A 21,641-nucleotide genomic window follows, 5' to 3' on the forward strand; every position below is an offset into this window, starting at 1 on the left:
ATTTGCAGTTTGGGGTGGGGGGCGGCGATCCCCACCCTTATGGAGGAGCCGCCCCTGGAAGGGTGCCTGCATTAGCACTAGGCAGCCAAAAGGGAGCAAGTGCAGGGGGAAAGGACAGAAATGAACTGTGTTTGGTAAATACAGTGAATTCCTGCCCTTTCCCTGTGGCGAAGGTGCCCTGCTCAACCATTAAAGTAAATGAGAGAGAAAGAGAGAACCGCAGCTCCAAACAGTGCGTCATCCACAGCGTCAGCTCCTAACACAATCTGAAAGTGAGACCGACAATGTGAGATGATATACGGGAGCCCTATCCTTGGACAGCGGGGCGTAATGTGTGTGTCTACGGCTTGGGCCAGGGCATGACCCCTCGTTTCACAAAATGTGGCACCAAAAACCACAGCCTCAGACACGGATCACGACGGGAGACGTAACTTTACGTGGGAGTGTTTGAGTAACACGAGGGTAGTGGGTGTGTGTCCCCCTCACACCTACAGTGTGGAACCTAAACAGAGTTTTAATTGTAGCGGAGTGTTGTGTGAACAACACAAAAGCGTGCGCGACCCACAACCTCCGAGAAGTAAAGGCAGGCACTCAAGTCGCTGGCTCCCCCTTCTCTCCTCGTGGTACGTCCCGCCCCCAGTGCCCGGCTCTGCTATCTCTGTGCTGGAGGGGGAGCCGGACCTGCTGCACTGACCCGTCTGTTTAAAGGGATCGGCCGGCTCGGTTTAAAGCCCAGGGCCTGCTGCGGCGTGCGCTGCGGGGGCCAGAGGGTCCCTGGGCCACGGGCTCCGAGGCCGTGCTCGCCGACACACAGCTGCGGAGCGCAGGCTCCAGTGAAGCGCTTCCTGCGGCTCTGTGCGCACTCACTGAGCGCTGCTGGGGGTGGGCGTGCACTCACTCACTGGCGGGGCTCGGGGTGCACGCACCAAGGATCTACACGTCTGGAGCGGAGGGTCGGTGCGCACTCGCTGACTGGGCTGAGAGTGAACTGAGTTCTGTGGGCGTGCACTCACTCACTTGAGGGGCTCAGGGTGAACGCGCCAGGGAAGTGCACGTCTGGAGCTGAGAGGACTGAGTGCTGAGGGTACATCAGCTGCTGGCGAACAGTGCATTAAATGACGGAAAGCTGAGGCTTAAGGTGGACGCCCCCTTCCTCAGGCTGGTGGGATTTTGCATCTGCTGAGAGGTGACCACTCCTGCGTGGTTTAGGACGCCGACCTCCCACCTGCACGTGGTTTGGGCGATAACTAGCAGCCTGCCCGAGCTCCGGACGCAGGCATCCGGGAACCTGAGATACACCTTAGGGGGGTCTGAAGGCTTCTCGCCCCGCGCTAGTTCTAGACGAGCCCCTGCGCTGGTCCTGGACTCGGGCCCATGGAGTCCGCGCTCCCCTCCAGCAGTGAAATCGCGGACCTGAGCAGCCAGGACGCGCAGACGGTGTGCGAGGCGCTAGGGCGCTACGAGGAGACCCTGCGCGGGGCCGTGCGTGAGATCCATGTGGACATCCAGGTCTTCAAGCACGGGGTGGAGCGGCAGCTGGAGGACGTGCTGCGCCTGGCCGGGCCCCTGCCCCGCACCGTCTCCGACCTGCAGCAGGAGAACCGCAGCCTGCGCGCACAGGTGCAGCGCCTGGCGGAGCAAGTGGAGCGCCTGGCCCGGTGCTCGGGGCTCCCGGTGGAGCCCGGGGACAGCGACCTGCCTGGCTCACCGGGTACACCTGGAGGCAAGGTGCCAGCGTCCTTGCCCTTAACTCCTGGAGGCACCCCCTGCACCCCCGGGGGTACTCTGCCCGGCTCTCCCTCCACCCCCGGTGGCACCCTGCCCGGCTCTCCCTGCACCCCCGGTGGCACCCTGCCCGGCTCTCCCTGCACCCCCGGGGGCACCCTGCCCGGATCCCCCAGCGCCCCCTGGAGGAATCTGCCAGGCTCACCCTCTACCCCTGTGGGCTCCATGCCCAGCAGTCCATGGACACCCTCGGGCAGCTTGCCCGGATCTCCCGGAGTGGGCTCTTCAGGGGGCAGCCTCCCAGACTCCCCGTCCACATCTCGGACCAGGTTCTCCAGTCACGCCCTGCTGTCAGTGTCTGGGAAGGCGCAGGTGAGTGCTTGTGTACCGGAACCGCAGGGGTAATTTAAGTGATGCGCGTAACTCTTTAAAGTGCACCCTTCTTAATCTTCGAAACCCAGCAGCGTGACCCTTGCCTCGCGGGCTTCCGTAATCTGGCCCCATTTTCAGCCGGGGTTAGAAGTACAGTGAGTGAGTCGAGATGCAAGAGGCTCAGTAATTTGGGGGACTCCTGGCTTGTTATTCTCCTAAGTGTCTTTCCAGAGTCAAGGGTTGTCACCCGCCAACAAGCCCATCTTTACTGGTCCATGGTTTTTTTCCCTGTTACCTAGGGCTGTCCGCCTAACTGGTGCAATTGAAGCAATTTATGACTACAATTCCCATAATACAGTAGGTTGGCAAATGAAAGCAGAGGTCTGGATACAGGGTCCCAACAAACACGGAGCGAGGTGAACGCAAGGAAACCCTTACTTACCCCAAACCTCATGGTAGAGATTACTGGTGTTTCGATAGGTGAGGGCCGTACCAAGACCAACGATTGGCCCCGAGTACATGGTGTGTGTTCAAATGTTAGGACAGCTGGTCAGTGCCACACAGTGCTGCCTCCACTTTGCATGCAAGGGCCTGGATATGAACGCCCTAGGTTAGGATGGGTAATTATTGCATCCTAGGAGGAATTCGGAATTTATCTGGTGCCATAGCTATCATCTATACAGAGCTCTGCTCTGAAAACGAGGTAATAGATCACAGATTTGGATGCTTGCCACACCAAAACAGCATGACCAGTTTCTGGCCAAAAGTCAACGAAGGGTGCAGACTTTAACACCCACGGTAGTTGTTAAGTGTGATAAACATTGTAGCACTTATATTTGTAAACGTTGTGTTTGCGTAGCGATCTGTATAACCGACCAGTTGTGACCAGGCACTTAGTATGTTATGTACCACATAATTTGTGTGTTCCTTGACACATAATCAAGCCATCCTATTGCATTAATGGCGCTTTCGTTGATATACATTTCTTCCCAGTGGCCATCAAAATATGTGTTCTTGAAAGACCTGTGACGTTCTGCATTTGTTCTAAAGCAGGGGTCTCCAACGGGTAGCTCAGGAGCTACAGGTAGCTCGCCAGTACCCTGAAAAGTAGCTCCCTGAGGTGCAGCTCTGCACAGTATGTAATTTAGATGGTCCAGCCACATTGAAGAAGGCAGCTGTATACATCTCCAGACCGCACACTGTGACATCCTGCAAGACTTGAAATATAATCATGTGTCTCCTCTCTCTATTTACAAAGTCACATGGAGATTTGTGATTCTGTAAGCCCCACTCTATCAGTCATTCAGTGTTCTTGGGGTGTTTTACTTAAAATAAAAAGGGTATATTTGAAAGAAAAGTGTTTAATTTGAGAGAATGGCATGTTTAAATAAAAGTAAAACATATTTTAATTTAAAGCTGCTCTTTGAATGACGATTCTTGTGTAGTTGCGAAATTTATATCTGTTAGTATTTATTTTGTGCCAGTGGGCACTTGTTTCTGTGGCTTTTATTTGAATATTCATGTGGAAGCTTTTAAGTTGATGACGTTTGTCCCAACAGTCCTGTTGGTAACCCTGTCTTATGTGTTGGGTTGGTCGGTGTTCCATCATAATATAGCCACAATATTGACAAGCACTACATCATATATTTAAGTATCATTTAGTTTGTGATATACACCCAGGTGGTTGCTATTATCCTGCAAAAGGTATGGTCACTATTGTGGTTGTACATGATATAGTCACTTCTGTAACAATGATTAGTCATTAGTAGCTCTGGACTGTTTTCATTGGTCAGAAGTAGCTCTCACTAAAGAAAAGGTTGGAGAGCCCTGTTCTAAAGTCTACCAACCCTGGTAATAACGGGATGGTAGTACAAAGTGTTCAAGCGCGGTAGAAGGATTAAAATCTAGACCTTGTTTTTCCAGACATCCTTTTAGCCGCTAAGTAGCCTCGTATCCAGTGTAACGCCCGCGGGGACTCCTGGCTTTCTATACAACAGCTCTTTGCCTGCGTGAGCATTTACCGCGAAAAGAAAAGCTGCGGGGACACATAATACGAAGCGATGTTGGCTGGAAAAGCCAGGATTGGCCGGACGTCGCTCGTGGCATTCGGTTGCTAGGTAACGCCGCATCATCTTCCAAATTCGCAGAAAATGTAGGACATGTATTTGAAGAGGCCCTTTATCTGTCCAGACTCCTTACCAAATATCGCTTTCTAGAATAGTGGTCTAGTTAGTTTTCAGAAGAGGGGAAGAATCGCCCTTCGTGCAAGCACAGGTAGCAGAGATCACACGTGGCTTTGAACCAGCGGAGTAAGCGGTGGTTATTCCTCACTCGTACACAGGACTGCGAGCTCTGGAGCCGACACTGACGGTAATGTAGTGCATAGAGGTGGATGGGTGCTTTGCGTTTGTGTGCGGGAGGTGGGGGGCGGGTGAAGTTATGGACATTCAGGGACGTACATGCAGGAAAGAGTGGAAGGTGGGTGTTGACGAGGACAGAAACCAGGACTTAAATGTGGTGAGAGGGGACTCCAGGAAGATGTGGGGAGGGGAAAAAAGCGTTTCACAGAGAGAAGGCGGTGGGAAGTGGCGTGAATAGAAGAACAAGAGTGATTGTGATAACTGAAGACCAGTAGTCCTTTCACAGACCCCTGAGATGCTTAATTCAGTCTCATGCTTTCAGAACCGAAACCCTCCCGATTATACTTCCCACGAGAAAATAACTAGTGATGCTCATTCATCCGATACTGCTAACAAGCATTGACAAAAACCACTGGGTCTGTGTGGCTTCCTCCTGGAATTCTGAGGTTCGGTTCTGTCCCGACTCAAGGTTCGCAGGAGTTGGTTCACGTCCCTTCCATAATAACGTGCTTTGTGCAGGTGATTGAAAGTACAAAGGAGACACTTGCACGGAGAGTCCAGAAGGTGATTTGCATCAGCCTGGCTTGTTTTAGGCGCATGTCAGTTGTTTGATAAGTCTGGATGCAATACAGGAAGCGCACAGAAAGCCGCTCAAGCGCTAGACGGCTGTCGCACTGTGTGACAGGCAGGATTTTAGGTTACACGTTTTGAGCAGCGCCCTTAGTTACATAGGCCACATCTCTTGGAAAGGTTCCATAGTTCCACCGCTGTGGCTATGTCCCCTATAGAAAGCCCACCCGCGTTGTTTGTCAGTAAAAAGCAAGCCCCGCCCCTATCCCACACAAACTCCGCCCCTTGTCCATAGCGATTTCTACCTTCCGGCACTTATGTTTTTTTTCCATTTTAGAGCATGCCTTCTGTGAAACACCGCTCCCATCTCATGCCTGGCGATGCTCACTTGTCTGTGACTGAGTGCACGAATGGGTGAGTGAATGGATTTATGGGCAAAGGCAGGCATGGATGGATGGACAGGTGCTCTTTGCCAGACAACTGCAGTGAAGCCTCACTCTCCCTCATTCCTGACAATGCTCCCTCATGAAACTTTGAGTGCAGCAAGGAACCGGACTCTGCGGGCAGTTTAAAATATACTCTAACCAGTGCTTAAAATAACCTTCCTAGAAAAGGAGTCTGCTTGGTGGAGTGTGTGCCCGGGGGGGTTGGTTGCTACTCTGAGCTTGAGAACAAATTGTTGAGGGGGCGTCGGTCGACCCTGGTGTGGGGGCTATACCTTTTCCTCGCATGTTTGCCCCTCCCCACCGAACTGCACTTAATAATCAAGGCCAGCAACTGGGACCTGTTTTTTTTCTTTCCTACACACTGTGATGATTTTTATTGTGCAGTTTATTGTGCACGACAGTAAGCAACATAAAAGGTTAAAAGTACCTGTACTAAACAGCAAACCTAAATCAGGACTGAAAGTAGATCGAACAGGCCGCTAGTACTGGGTAAATTCAGAGCGCAGGTCCCTGTCCCTGACCTCGGAGGCGGGAACCGATCGATGTTACGATTAATAAAACTAGTCCCGATTCCGCCAGGCCTGGCCCCGCTGTGGCCCCAACGAGACCCCCCAAAACTAGCCAGGTGCAGATGGGCATGAGGGTCTGTAAGGCGCCAATAAGCCGCCCTACGGTAAACAGTGAGCGCCGCTACGAGGGGGGGGGGGGGGGGGGGTCTACAACAGATAGGATGCTCAAATGCGGTGGCAAAATGTGCAGAGGAGATCCGCCAGGCCCAGCTTGGATCCGTGCAATGATGAAACTAGGCAGAGTATGGAACCTGTAGGGGCACACCAGTCCAGAAATGAAACCCTTGCAGAGCAGTGGCGTCCTGTCAGGATGCTGCAAAGGATGATTTGTCCAGTTCCGTTCTACCCACGCGGAGATGCTTAACATTTAAAATAATATTGGTGGGGTTCTGCAGTGCGGGAGAGATGCAGTGCGGGACAGATGCATAAAATGTGAATGATGGCTTCTCCTCCTTGGCCACGGAGACGGCATCGTTAAGCGTGACCTTCAGAAGGCCGCCATGCTGGAAGGTGGGCGCGCATTTCCCATCCACCCAACCTTAGGGCCACCAACCTGGCCTTGATCCATAGAGGGTAGGTTCACAAAATATAGTTCTGCTGCTTGATGGAAGCATAGGACTGAAGAACAGACCATGAATGAGAGCGCCTGCCTAACACTGCCAGCTCCTATAGTTTTGATAGTTTTTTTTGTGTTTTTTTTTTTTCTGTTAAAGTTGTTAATTTCTAAAAAGCCTGGTAAGAAATTTGACTACTCCAGACACCAGTCAGAGAAAATTCAGATCATTTGTTGTTTAGGTGCTGCCAGTACGGCGATGAGAGGTCTGCCCCAGGGTTGGCCCTGCATGGAGCCCTCCGGTGCTGATCGAAGCCTGTGGCAAACATTGAGAAAGCAGCAACGTCTTGCCCAGTACTGTTTTATGATTCTAAATTCAAGTCTTACTCGTGCAGGCGAAGCTCTCTGCGGTAACCGGAGGCCAGTTTTATAGACTCCAGTAATTAGCTTATCGCATAGCCTGGGCTCCTTACCCAAGGTTATTTCACTTCCGTGAGATAATATTGTGAGAATGTTTGCTTTCATCACCTGGAGGAGGGGTACAGATTTGCACCTTGAAGTTTGGTTTCCACAGCTGAAAGACCATCCTTTGAGCTGGAGCCTTTGTTGCTCAGGGTACGCAGATGGGATGCAAATTATCCTTTACGTCTAGAGGCTTGCTCAGATATTTATATTGGTTACTGTGATGTAGACATGCGCCATTGGATTTCCACCTCCTGTCATAAGCTGTTTTTAAGCCACATGTGACTGTCCTAGTTTTAGCTTGATTGCCCTCCAGACATTTCCAAGCTGTGTAGTCGCCTAGGGTGGTGAGCTGTCGCTGCAGACCGATCTTTGTCTGGTTGAAGAGCCCAAGATCATCAGCATACAGCAGGTGAGTTAAACAGCGATCGCCCAGCAGTGCTTAATTTGTAAATTAAAACCTGCCGGTGCCCAAAGCTCTCCTCTGAAACACATCGTTGCTGCATTTAAATGTGCGATCACGAAATACTGAGGAAGCGCAATCCTGAAGCCATCTCGGGCCTTTTTAATCATTTACTGCCTCTCCCTGCCCCTTCAGCTCACTCTTGCAGCTTTCTGCTTTCTCCCTTCATGACACACTTTAGTTTTTCTCTTCCTCTGTCCTTCCCGTATGTTTCTTTTGAGGCAGAAGAATAATTGCAGTTGCCTAGCACCGGCAACCACCGGCTCAAAATAAGCACTGTGGTTGTAGAAATGTTGTCACCAGTCTAGGTTTGACGCGTTGGACACTATTGTGTTCACATCTAAACAAATAATTGTTTCCACCCGTAAAACGCCAACCACATTTGTGTTTGTCGTGGGTTTGAGTCCAAGAGAAAGCTTAGAGTAGCCCTCTTGGAGTCCGCTTCGAAGGAGTGGACAGCTGTAACTAATAGTGGTGTCCTGAAAAGTGCTTTTTGCTCGGTTACTGGCCCTGCTGCTCCTAAGGCCGCCTCGAAGCGCTATAGTGGTGGTGGGGGTAGCAGGTGAGTGGCGGGGGCTGGGGTGGGGGAAGAAAAGAAAGAATCAGTCTTGTGATAATGGCGGGTTTCATATAAAGCTTTTATCTCACTGATGTGGTGGTGTGTCAGCAAGTAGGGGAATGTTTACAAAAATAAAAAGCTAAAAAGAGAAAATGGTGTCATCTGCCTATATTTTAGTTCGCCTGCAGAGCAGAGTCTAGTGTAGAAAACCAACAATATCCACTCCGCAAGCTACCTGTAGAAGGGGCACCGTTATAGTTAAGCAGAAAACAAGCACTGGCAAAGCCATTCGCCTCTACAACAGCTATTGCCAGTGTGTTTTAGCCATGTTGTACATTAATGTGGCTACTGTTCAGCTTTGCTAATAGTTAGTGGTGCGAAGTGTTGTAGACTGGATTGGTTGTAGAGTTGATTTGTTGGATTGTCATAGAGTGGAGTAGGGGGACTGGAGTGTTGTAGAGGGCAGTATAATTCAGTGGCAGTGTCATAGAGTGCAGTGTCATGAGGTGGAATAGAGTGGATTGAGGTAGTGGGGAGGATGGGATTGCGATAGAGTGGGAGGGGTTAATTGGAGTAGTGGATTGGGGTGGGTTGAAATGGGGTGAGTTGGAGTGGGGAGTATTGGACTTGAGTGGGGTGCATTAAGGTGGATTTGATTGGGATGGAGTGGAGTCGGGGATTGAAGCGAGTTGGATTGCACTGAAATGCTGTGGAATGGATTCGAGTGGGTGGATTAGAGTAGGCTGGATTGTATTGTATTGGAGTGTGGTGGATTGGAGTGGAGAAAGTTGAATGGGGTGGGTTGAATTGGAATGGGGTGGATTAGATTGGTGTGGGATAGATTGGATTGGTGTGGGGTGATTGGCATGGAGTAAGAGTGGATTGGAGTGGGGTGCATTACATTGTACTGGAGTGGGGTGGATTGGATTGGTGTGGGGAAGATTGGATTGAGTGGATTGGATAGGAGTTGGGTTAATTGGAGTGGGGTGGATTGGTGTGGGGTGGGGAGGTCTGGATTTGGGGGGCTTGGACTATGGCGAATCGGAGTGGGGATGATTGGATTGGGTTGACTGGTGTGGGGTGATTGGATTAGGGTGGGTTGTGAGGATTGGAGTGTGGTGTTTTGGTGTGGGGTGGATTAGATTGGTGTGGGGTGGACTGGATTGGTGTGGGGTGGATTGAAATGGTTTGGATTGTGTGGAATGGATTGGTGTGGGGAAGATTGGAGTGGATTGGGATGTACTGCAAAAATGTGTTCAAGCATAATTTAGGAAGTTACACATAACAATGTTACTTTGCAATATTTAGAAGAAGATAAACGTAATCTTTAGAGGACAGCTGGCTGCCCACGAGCAAAAACTAAACACAAGTGTAAAGTGAGAAAAGAAGACTTAGCAAAATAAGAGTTAACTATAGAAAATAAAACTTTGCAATTTTGTTTGTCCTGAAGGGCACGTTTTTGCCAGTCACACGTCTTCTCTTTGCAGGGCCCTAGAAGTTAATAAAAAGAACAAAATAGTACCTCTATCATGTCGCGAACAGCGGATGGGCACTGATTACGTTGGATCAATCCGTGCCTGGCCCCTACTCCACAGAAATGATGCCAGGCTAGCAGTGACAAATTAAAAGACTGCAAAGAAGAGTGCCACTCCAAATGGTAAAGAACAGGTGGGCTCCAAGCCCTTTTAGTTAACAACAAAACCTCGCAAGCGAGAAGAATGCACTAACACTTCACGGACACGACCCTGAAAAACTGCTTTATTCGGACTTCCTGCTTGAAAATGGGATCCAGAGAAGAGCAGATTACCTGCAGAGTTTCTGGTTAAGTGTTAGCTCTCGGAATGGGCCTTGCACAAGGACCTGTGCTGATTGTTTTTAAAAGTGTCCCCAATGCTGTGGTTTCGCCGTTCCAACCAATTAAAATAAGGCATTGTGTCAGGCCTGTCTGCCAGTTACAGTGACCCTAGGACTAACTGCTCATACGTTAGGTCAATTGGAGCAACCCATGTAGTACTGAGGATACCTGCTGCTATTCAAAGTTTTATTTCAGCCCTTGGTTGGCAGAAATAGATGACCCCAAAAAAGATTTCTTTTCATGATTCACTTTGCTTAGTGCTGATTGGAAAGAAGAAGAAAAAACAAGCATTGGCAAACTCAGTCAATCTCACCTTATTTATCTGTTAGCTTTGTTGATGTTTCTTTGCAGATGCTGTGCAGCATCAACAAAAATCTTTTTTGATGACTGCTGTGTGGCACCAGCAAAAAAAAAAAAGGCTGCATCATTCCTTAGAAGTGTGCATGCCTAATCTAATGATGTCCCTATGCGTGCATGAGCACATATGAGCACCTAGGGAATGTTTTTTTTTTTTTTTTTTTTTTTTTGGTCCTCCTTCATCCCAGGCACCAGGTCTTTTTCTGCACTCTTGTAATCGACCTTCCTCCTTGACCGGGGAGGGGGCCTCCTTCTTTCTCTCTCAACATGTCCACCACGCAATAAAGGTGGAGGTAAGAAAAGGGCACATATATTACCCTGATTTAATGGATTATGAGAGACACAAAGGAAGAAAATTCATCAGACAAAATTTATATATTCACCAATTGTTCCTCCAACCAGGCTTTAAAAAGTAACCAAAAATTCCTTGACTTGGTGATACCCATTACCGTGTTCATTTTAAATACATATTTCACTTGATCCAACCACTCTTTATAGGAGGGAGTAACCCTGCCTACCCATCTCCTACAAATTTCTCTTCTAGCTAATAAATAGCCTTCTGCGAGTCCGCCCTTAAATTTACTCTCTGTTCCAATTTTCCAAAAATAAATAATAGTAAGGCGATCTTGATCCCAAGCCCCAATACCTTAGATATCGTATGCCTCACTGCTTCCCAAAAAGACTGAATCGCCAAACATTCAAAAAACATATGCACCTCCGTCGCCTTTTCCATACCACACTTTACACGTTTGATCACCTCCTTTTTCCCCATCTTTGAAAGTCTATAAGGAGACAAAAATGCTCTATGTAGTGCAAATATATGGTTTCGTCTGAACAGGACAGGTTTGACCACTTGATAAAGAGTACGCATAGACACCTCCCAGACCTCCCCAAACTGTGTTTAAAAAAAAAAAAGTTACCTCATAAATCTTTGGGCAAATTAAATTCACCATCCCCTGCCTCTACTATCTCCCAATACCAAGTCGCCATTACTTTTTTTGGGAGGGGATCTTCCAGGATCTTATCTTCTATCTGAAACTGCCAACCACATCTCTTATTATCCTTACCTATCCACCCTTTCAGTTGAAGGTACTTTAACCTTGACAAGGCCCCACCTGTTTTCTGCCAAATTTTCTCCCAAGATATTAAGTCCCCGTCCTTAACTAACTTCCCCCCCCCAGTATTTAAAACCTGCCTTCTTGATTGGAATAGCGAAGACATCCTTAAGACACTCAGGTGTACCTGGTGAATCCCAGATAGGTGACCAACTACTATAATAATCAATCTTGAGCACCTATTATTTAAACCATAATTTCGCAGCATCCCGCAAGACTTTTAACTTAATTATTTTGAAACATTTGGGGTCTCCAAATTTAAACAGGTAATGGTTTAGACCCTCCTTTACTTCTGCTAACATAGCCTTAAACATACACCCCATCTCTGTGGTATCTAAGGAAGAGCCCAAAATTCCAACATTTTTAAGTTGGAACACCCAACCATATGATTACAAATCAGGTAACGCTAATCCACCTCTTTCCTTTTTTTCCTCTGCAACTTTTCCAAGAAATCCTTACTCCCTTCTGCGCCCATATAAATGAATTTATATCTTGCTGAAATTTGCCAATCAAAACTTTATCAAACTGTAAAGGGATTGAGTTATATAGGAAAGTGACTTTAGGTAAGGTTATCATCTTAACTAAATGTATTCTGCCCAAGATTGACAAAGGTAAATACATTCAATTTTTCATCAAATTAGAACACTCCCTACGTACCATACTAAGATTAGCATCCGCGATTTGCTCAATATCTTGAAGTATCTTAATACCAAGATACCTCATTTCACTTTTTCTTGATAGATTTCCCGTGCTCTGATTCCATGCCATTATAACTGTCTTACCAGCATTTATCTGATAGCCGAAACCTTACCAAAATTCTCGACTATATCCAGAACAGCTGGTAATGCTATATGTAAATCAGATGTACAAACTTACAAATCATCAGCATAGAGGGAGGCGCTTTTCTCCCATTCACCATATACAAAAGATGGAATTTTGTGCTCTTGTCTAATTCTTCTGACAAGAGGTTCCATATATAAATTTAACAATAATGGTGAAAGTGGGCATCCCTGTCTCGTACCCCTAAATATTTGGATCGGAGAAGTCAAGCTCCCATTTACTAAAACCCTAGCTGCCGGTTTCAAATAAATTTGGCGCATCACCTGACAAAGTTTATCCCCAAAACCATATTCTTTCAAAATAGTAAACAGGAAGACCCAGTTCACCCTATCAAACGCCTTTGCAGCATCCAGTATTACTGCAGCTAAGGGGAGACTAAATGTTGTAGCAATATCAATGGTCCCTATTAAACTCCTGTCAATTTGTGTAGATACCTGCCCTTCATAAATCTTTTCTGATCTTTATGTAATTGACCACCCACCACTTTATTCAATCTATCCGCCAGAACCTTAACAAAAACCTTATATTCTGCATTCAATAAATAAATTGGTCTATAAGACTCGCATCTAACTGGACTTTTGCCTGGCTTCAGAACCACCGTAATTCTAGCGCTATTCCAAGATTCAGGAAGTTCCTCCCCCTTATCATATAACTCTTCAAATAGAGCCAACATTATCGGGACAATAGCATCCCCCAGCGTTTTATATAGTTCAATTGGAATGCCATCAGGGCCTGCCGCTCCCCCCCCCCCCCCACCCTCCCCCCTTACTTGACATAATAGCAGACTTAATCTCTTCCATCTTCATTTTCTGATTTATCATTTCCTTCTCTGTCTGTAATTTTAGGGAGTGTATCCGCATCCAACCATCTTCGCACCTCCTCATTCATTACCACAGTATCTTCCTTATATAAGTCAATAGTTTACTTGGGTTCTCTCCGTATACAAAATTAGCGAACTTACAGGCTTCCCATCTTTTTTTTTAACCTAGTCTGTAATATCGTCTCCAATTGCAATTTCGAATGAGACTTCATGACTTCTAACTGTTCTAGAGATTCTAGGCCATCCATCTCCAAGCGGTCACACTCATTCAGTTTGCATTCCAATACCTTCATTTCCATCCTATACTTCTTATTCCTAACAACGGTGAGACTTGTAATTTTGCCTCTTAAAAATGCCTTAAACGTATCCCACACCATGCTTATTGAAGCTGAACCGATATTTAAACTTAATTATTCCGTCTCAATAAACAATTGAGACTTAACGTCGTTCTCCAACAATAATGTTCGATCTAATGTCCACCTTCTCATCTCTCTTTTGGTGATAAGATTTATTGTTAAAACCACCGCCGAATTGTCTGACAGGTGGGCAGCCTTATATTCTAAATTGTCAACCATATCCACCAATCCCTGGTCTATCAAAAAATAATCTATTCTGGATGCATGGCCATAGTTCTTATTCTTAAAAGAGAAAACCTGTTGAGTACCAGCTCTTACTCTCCAAATATCCTGCAGACCCAATTCTCTCATCCTAGACCTCAAAAAGCTCTGAGATTTTGGCATAACTGTGGACCTGGAACTTTGTGATCTATCTAAATCATTATCCAACAAGACATTAAAATCACCCCCTAAAACTATTGGACCAGGAAAATAGAAGAGGTGGAAAAACATTTTCCTCATTGGTTCTAAATCATCAGAGTTAGGACCATAAAAACCAACCACTGTTATCACTACGTCACAAATCTGGAGTTTAATAATGGTCCAGCGACCCATACTATCTACTGCAGTTTTTAACACAACTACATTAAGTTGCTGTTCAGTGATTATAAACACCCCCCCCTGCTATTAGTAGTATTCTCTGTAGGCACCACATGCCTAACCCACTGCTGAGATTTAAATAACTTAGAGCATTCAGGTCCCGTCAGATGGGTCTCCTGCAAAATATAAATGGAAGCTGGATAATCCCTCAAGTATTGCAGAATTCTATTTTTCCTACCGTGTATTCTTAGCCCATTTACATTCCATGTCATAATATGAAGGAGACTACTATCCCTACCCAGTATCTCATCAGCTTTGCCTATCTCTTGTCCTTAGTTCCAACTCTAATGTACCCTGTTGTATCTGGGGTGAAAGAGGTTTTTCTTTTAGTATTTTTTTTTCTTCTTTTTTTCTCCAATACTGCCCCCTCCCCCCCACCCCCCAGGAACCCATCCCTGACTCATACTGGGCTAGCTGATAAAGCCCTAATTAGGAGCGCTACCAGAAAAAATCCGACCAGAGGGACATAGAGAGGAGGATACAACCCCCATATTTCAAGATGGTCCACTTCTTATCGATGCTAATAAATCATCCGCTGTTTTTATGTCTCTTAAACTGTACATCTTATTGTTGTACATCACTCTCAAAATGTCTGGGAATTTGAGTTGCGCTGACGCACCCAGCTTCTTGAAATCTTCAATACGATTACCCAGTTCCCACTGTCTATTAAGGGTAGTACTTGCAAGATCCGACCTAACTTCAAAGGAAAAATAATTCCCTCTTAAAGTTTATTTTTTTGTTTTAATGCTTGCAACAGGATCTTCTCTTTTAAAGCATAGGTCAAAAAATTTATCAAAATCTTCTGAGGTTTCTTCCTGGCAGACTCTCTCTTAAATGGGTCCCTATGTATCCTCTGAATGTCTGCCGCAATCTCCCATTCGGTTTCATCCAACTGTAGGGAATTCTTAATAAGTGAGGCACAATATGTCTTAATATCGTTCCCCTCCAGTATATTTAGAATTCTCAGATTATTCCTCCCTGCCGCATTCTCGATCCGTTCCAATTTATCCTGTAGGTCTTGTTCACAAGCTTTTGACTTCCGCAAATCCTGCTTAATCTGTGCTACATCTTCTTGCAGGGACTCCACTGACTCTTCCAAAAGCTGCATTCTTTTAGCCAATAAGTCAAATTTAGTTTCCAATATCTCGAACACCTCTTTTATACTAGCCTGATTTGCCTCTGATACCGAGAAACCCTTTTTGATCTCCCCTGCTAACTTCGTAATCATCTCTTCCATGGGAGAGAGCCTGGCAGCCCCGCTCTTATCCCCTACAGCCATTTCCACACTCACTTCAGTTGCCACCTCCTCCATTGCCTTGCTTACAGAGGGCTGAGCCCCTTCCTCTGGTCCCATAAACCTAGAACAATCGTCTGACGCCACTAGGGGGAGGATTTGGAAGTAGGACCGCAAAGAGGGGGTTATTTTAAGCCTTACCTTAACAGGGGAGTCTGCCTTCCCCCTTTTGACAAGCTTGGCACCAACAAACTTTTTCTGGTGGGAGCTCACTAACGGAGTCTCCTTTTTAAAGATTCACAAATCACACCCCCACACTCTCCAGTTTTACCTCCGAAGTTCACCTCCCGAGAGGGACCAGATTTTTTTTAAACTGCCAAGGTTCTCCTCCCCAAGTCTCCTCCTGCCTCTTACCAAGCCAGCTGCTTCCTCCACTGCTTGAACTGCCTGGCTTCCTCTTTTCACATTAGGCACAAATGCTCTGTGTGCCCCTTCATCCACTCTCCTGAGGCAGCAAGCTGCTTGTGCTGGCTTTGCCGCTTCTCCTGTTGCTGCCGCTGCTTCTCCCTCAAAGAGGGTAACGCGCTGTAGCCAAGCACGTCTTTTGCAGCTCCAGAGCTGCGCATTGCCAAAGCACTGCTCCAGCGACGCCGCTTGTGTCCTCCTCAACACTGGTAAGCCGGCACATGTGCCCTCCTCTCCTCTCCCCCGATCCAGCTCCTCTAGGCAGACGCTCCGTGGCCCGCGTCCCTGCCGGCTGCCATGTTCCCCCGTCTCTGATCGCACGTGATCTCCAAATGATGTGGACCCTTTTTTTAATTATTTTTTTTTTTTATTAAGCCAAGATGGAGAACACCACTTAGATTGGTAAATAAATAAGAAAAAATGTAATTTCAGTGAGGCATTGTACTTTCAGCATTGAGGGGAGGCCTAACAGCAAGTGACAAATGCCAGGCCCTAATAAACATAACATTTTAAAAATGATCCACCAGTGGTTAGAGGAGACACAAAGAAGCCACTTGATGCTGTCCTGGGGAGTACTTTAAAAACAATAAAAGCCGGGGAGGATGGGGAAAGCAATGGAAGAGTTCAGGGAGAGGAATGAGAGTGCAACGCAGGGCAGGTATCAGGAAGCGGTGTTTGGAGAAGGAAATTGCACAACAGGCAGACAGCTGAAAAATGAATGCACTCTCACGGAGATGCTGAAAGAAAAAAGTTTCTCCGAATGGGAACAGTGAAAGGATACAGGTTAAACGAGACAAAAGGAGAGTCAAAAGTAAGTTCGGATAAAATGTAAGTAATGCTTGCTCAATTCAGGGATTTTGCGTTGCACTTGTTACGCTAAACTCTCAGAATTACGCAATTGCAGCACATCATGTAATTGCAAAATCCTTTGCAAAAGTTTATGACAAACCAGCACAAATAAAGGAAACTGGGAGAACAGGTGTACCTGTTGCTCTTTCCACTTTTTTTTTTTTGCGCAATTAAATGCATTTTCGGGACAAAATTTGGTTCAGGGACGCACTTCATATTAAAATATATCACTGTGTTCTCTCTGCATTTCACACACATTTGCATATATATGCAAAAGCAAATTATGAGAATTTCACGGACCCCTAGTAAAGTGGCTATTCTCCAGGAAAAGGACAAAACCAAAAAAAAAGAAATAAAAGTTATTGAATAAAAAGCAAGCAAATGGGACTGACAGGAAAGCAAAACAACGTTAAACAGGCAAGCTTTTTAAGGTCACTAAGTTTTTACTGTGTTCTAAAGAAGGCTTTGGCCTGCAGATAGTTAAAAGCTGTCTGGTAGGAGAAATCTAAAAAATCACCTCTATCCTAGTAGTCAGCTGGAGCACCTGCTCAGGGAGTTGGACGCAGGCATGAGAAGTGCTATAAATCAGGGAGAGGCAGTAATGCTCAGTGAGAAGAATCTGGACCTGCCTGAGTTAGAAATCATAGGGCCTCATTACGAGTGTGGCAGTCAGAGGGCCTCATTTGCCTAGCAGCAGGGCTTCTGGGAGAACAGAATCATCATAGTTTCCTCCAGAGCCTTCCACACCTAATCAGAGTCCTTTCTTGTGACTCTCCTTTTAAAACACTTGAAATTGGTAAATGCTTCATGTAAAACAGAAATCCTCAAAGCGAAAGTGGCTCTTCCAGCACAGTGGGAGAGCCGATACTACAGTATTCACCGCACTTGAAGAAATCGCCCCATAATGCTTTGCAGGGCGTTACTTTTACTAAACATTTTTGCTCATAACCCAGCCTGTTGTGGTCCTACGACAACGGGACCACCACCAAAACATTCAGAGCGATACACTGTTTGTGTCTAGGGCATCTCTGGGTCCTCACACTTGGTTAATGGGGACACCAAAATAATAACCCCTCCCACAGTCAGTGTATTTATATGCTCTTATGACTGGAATTTTTGTTTTACAGCTGAGAATAGTTAATGTTTTAAGGGCCTTGTTTCTAATATTGTTGTAATAGGCCTGCCAGCCTTGAAAGTGTGTAATGCACTATGCCCTCTAGGGGTTAAATATATGGTTGCAGTGCATTACTTCCTACTTTTTTCTTTTTGTGTGGTTATTCCCTCTAGGGGCTAACTATATAGTTACATGACCATGTTTCTTACAAATGTTATTTTCACTGTGTTGTCTTCTAGGGACTGTTGTAAGCATTGCAGTCATATTAACATACTAAAATATTTGTGGCGTGAAAACTTGCCCCATAATGCTTTGTCCGGCATTACTTTCACAAAATGTTTTTGCTCATTACTCACCCTGTGGTGATCCTAGAACAATGGGACCACCTTCAAAACAATGACCCCAATGTGCTTTTTCTGTCTACTTCATATCTGGGTCCCCTCACTGTTAGTGGGGACTATGAAATAATAACCCCTACCACCATTCATTATCTTTTTGAGTTCTCTCATGGCTGGAACTTTTGTTGTAGAGATGGGAGAAGTCATGTTTTATGAGTCTTGTTTATGTCATGTCATTGCATTAGGTCTGCTAGCCTTGAAAATGTGTAATGCACTATACCTTCAAGGGGCTATTACTTTCATGTGGGTATGTTCTCTAAGGGCTGACTGTATAGTTACATGACCAGGTTTCTTCCAAATGCTGTTTTTATTGTGATGTTCACCAGGGGCTGTTCTGAGCATTGCAGTCAACATAATATAATATTCGCGGCACGAAAACTCAACTCCTAGTGCTTTGCAGGGCGTTACTTTTACAAAACATTTTTGCTCTTAACTCAACCTGTTGTGGTCCTAGGACAATGGGACCACCTTCAAAATGCCCTTTCTGTCTACGTCATCTCTGGGTCCCATCACTAGGCTCCCCAAAATAATAATCCGTCCCACCATTCAGCGTCTTTTAAGCTTTCTCATGGATAGAACTTTTGTTTTACAGCTGGGAGAAGTTTTGTCTTAAAGGCCTTGTTTGTAATACCATTGCAGCAGGCCTGCCAGATCTAAAAATGCCCTCTCTTTTTCATGGGTTTATGCCCTTTAGGAGCTAACAATATGGTTACGTGGCTATGTTTATTAAAAATGTCATTTTTGTTATGGTGCTCTCTAGGGGCCGTTTTGAGCATTAGTCTAATGCTAAAAGTTTATTTCTGAAAAAGATTTATATGATAATTGTATATGTTTTAATAAACTCTGCTTATTACAGTTAAGACCATGATTCAGGCCAACTTGACATCCTTATTACACAATGACTGTTTGAGCATTGTTAATATGTGTGGGTGAGCCTGCTAGTTTGTTTCTCCTCTGTGGCTGTCTTGTGTCTGTTTTTGGGGGGGATTGTGTTAGCCAGTCAGCAACTCTGATAGTGAGGGTAGTGAAAGTGGTATTCCATTGGAATTAGCATGGCAGATTTAAATTAGGATGCTAAATGGCAACATTTTCATTTTTGACTGCAGATTGAGGAAGAAAGTAAATGGACATGTTTTAGTTATATGGAGGGCCACTGGAATTATATGGTAGGAAAAAATGAAATTATGAGGCAGGGTTGACCAATTTATGTGACAAGAAAAGTTCAGTTATGAATTTACAATGCCAATGGCTCTAACTCAAGCAAATTCGAGACCATTACATTGCAAATGCTTGTATTTTGTTGGTGGTTTTTGTGGGAAGTAGGAAGGGAGGGGTATTTCTGATATTACATTTATTTTCTTTTATATTAAAACTTGTATTTTTAGTTACTGTTCTGTTTATAATGCATTTATTTTTAATGTTTTAATATTTGTATGGTATTAGGCATTTTTTGTTTTTAATGATTAGGAATTCGAATGGTTCATAAAACCATTCCAAAGTCCAGTACTTTCCCTGTTTTTGTGTATGTTGGAGTGGGAGTAGTAATCTAACCCCACCAAAGCCCGACACTTTAACTGATTTTTGCTTATGTTAGAGTGAGAACAGTAAATCTAACTGTGTTAACTTTAACACTTTCCCTACTTTTGCTTATGTTGCAGTGGGATTAGTACATCTGACTCCTTTTTGAAGTCCAACACTTTTGTTAATGTTATTTATTTTCAATTGTTGTTTTTTATTTATTTAAAATTCATATTTTTCATGAAGAAAATATGTAATATTTTAATATTCTTACCTTTTTTTATGATCTGTTCCTCCATACTTTGATAGTTTACATACAGAGGCCCTGATTACCACCTTGGCAGAGGGGATTACTCATTTTCAAACATGATGGTTATCCCGTCCGCCGTATTACAAGTTCCATAGGATATAATGGAACTTGTAAGATGGTGGGTGGGATATCTGTCACTTTTGTGACAGAGTAATCCCCTCCGCCAAGGTCCTAATCAGGCCCAAAATATGTAAACGCCTATATTTTTGACACAATATTCTGGTGCCTCAATATTGTTGTTCTCAGTGTCCTTTCATGCAACCTGGGGAGCCGGCTGACATGGCACCCTCACACACAGCAAATCACCTATTCCACCTCTCACAACAAATCTAAACACAATGTCCTGCATGTCTAAAAGCTAGACAGCCCTAGTCTCTTGTTTAACATAGACCCCCATGACTCAAAGCACATGACCCCACTTTCATCAGAGGCCGAGCATTTGGGTAAACCTGGATTCTGTGGTTTAACTGGACCACTAGTCCTGAAGAAATTGGTTGTCATTATGTTGTACATACTAGCACTTAATTGATAATTTCTCCAAACCAATTTCTTCTCTCTATCATCTTTAGGCCAAGAGAACTGTTCAAGAACTAAAGGCAACAAAGATTGATGGTGTTGTATACACTTCTTCTCCATTCAACTCCTATTAATGCAGTCACAGAATGGCAGCTCAAAACTACATGTGTATGTGCTTTATAATAACTTGTGTGTATGTGTGTACATCGATCTCACATGAAGTAGGTCTGAGAGCAGTAAAATATTCCCTGAAACAAAGGAGCATTCATGAGTGAAAGCATTCAGAGATGTTGTTGGAGATGGCGGAAATTAGTCTGTGGAGTAATGTATCCATTTTTAATCATCAGATCTATTCTCAGATCTGCGGTACATCAATGGGAATTTCCTTCTCTCCAAGCTACGCTGACCTTACCATGGGTTGGTGGGAGAAACATGTAACTTGGAAAGAGGAAAACCACGAATACATGGAAAAGACTGTCATTTGGCTTCTCTCTATAGACTATCTATTTTTGATTTGGAATGGCTCAGGAGTATAATTAAGGAGTTCTTTGACATGTTGAACACAAATGATCTAGGTCTGCAGTTCGCACCTAAAATGAGCCGAACACAGATTGAGTTTCTGAATGTGACACTATACATTGAGGAAAATAAACTACAGACAGCGATACATCGCAAGGCAACAGCAACTAATAATGTTTTGCACGGCTCTAGCTTTCATCCGCTATCATTGAAAAAAACTATCCCATAATGCAAATTCATCAGAATGAAAAGAAATTGCTCCGATGTGAATGAAATGGAGAACAAATTTAAAAATACAGATCAGAGATTTCTAAAGAGGGGCAACAAATATCTGGATATAAAACAATGGGAAAGAAGAGCAAGGTCCCTGACACGTGCACCCACTCATAAATAAACAGAGGTTGGTCAAAGCGCTGGGACAAACATCTATCAGATTAATTTTGACACCTAGTAAAGAGAACCACCAGATCTTAAACATTTTGATCAAATACTGTAGTGTGAGAAAGAAAGATGTGGCATTGGATAATTACTAGGGGTGTGACCGTACATTACCTATAGGAGGGCAGCCTCGCTCAAGGATCACCTAGCAAGAAGCCACTTTGAGCTAACAGCATCATTGACTTGGTTACGAGAGAAGAATAAAAGTTTTGTGTGCTG

At 45.0% G+C, this 21,641-nt stretch overlaps 1 protein-coding gene across 1 annotated transcript in view; it reads left to right on the forward strand.

Annotated features, from left to right (window-relative positions):
- The first annotated feature begins 641 nt into the window (after positions 1 to 641).
- SMTNL2 (smoothelin like 2) overlaps positions 642 to 21,641 on the forward strand; it is a 302,171-nt gene continuing 281,171 nt past the window's right edge. Inside the window, exon 1 of the mRNA XM_069226976.1 lies at positions 642 to 2,097. Within this exon, the coding sequence (XP_069083077.1) occupies positions 1,375 to 2,097 (723 nt within the window). The 5' untranslated portion in view covers positions 642 to 1,374. The remainder of the gene's footprint in view (positions 2,098 to 21,641) is intronic.

Source organism: Pleurodeles waltl, chromosome 3_2 (genome assembly GCF_031143425.1).
Source record: "Pleurodeles waltl isolate 20211129_DDA chromosome 3_2, aPleWal1.hap1.20221129, whole genome shotgun sequence".
Taxonomy (NCBI): domain Eukaryota; kingdom Metazoa; phylum Chordata; class Amphibia; order Caudata; family Salamandridae; genus Pleurodeles; species Pleurodeles waltl.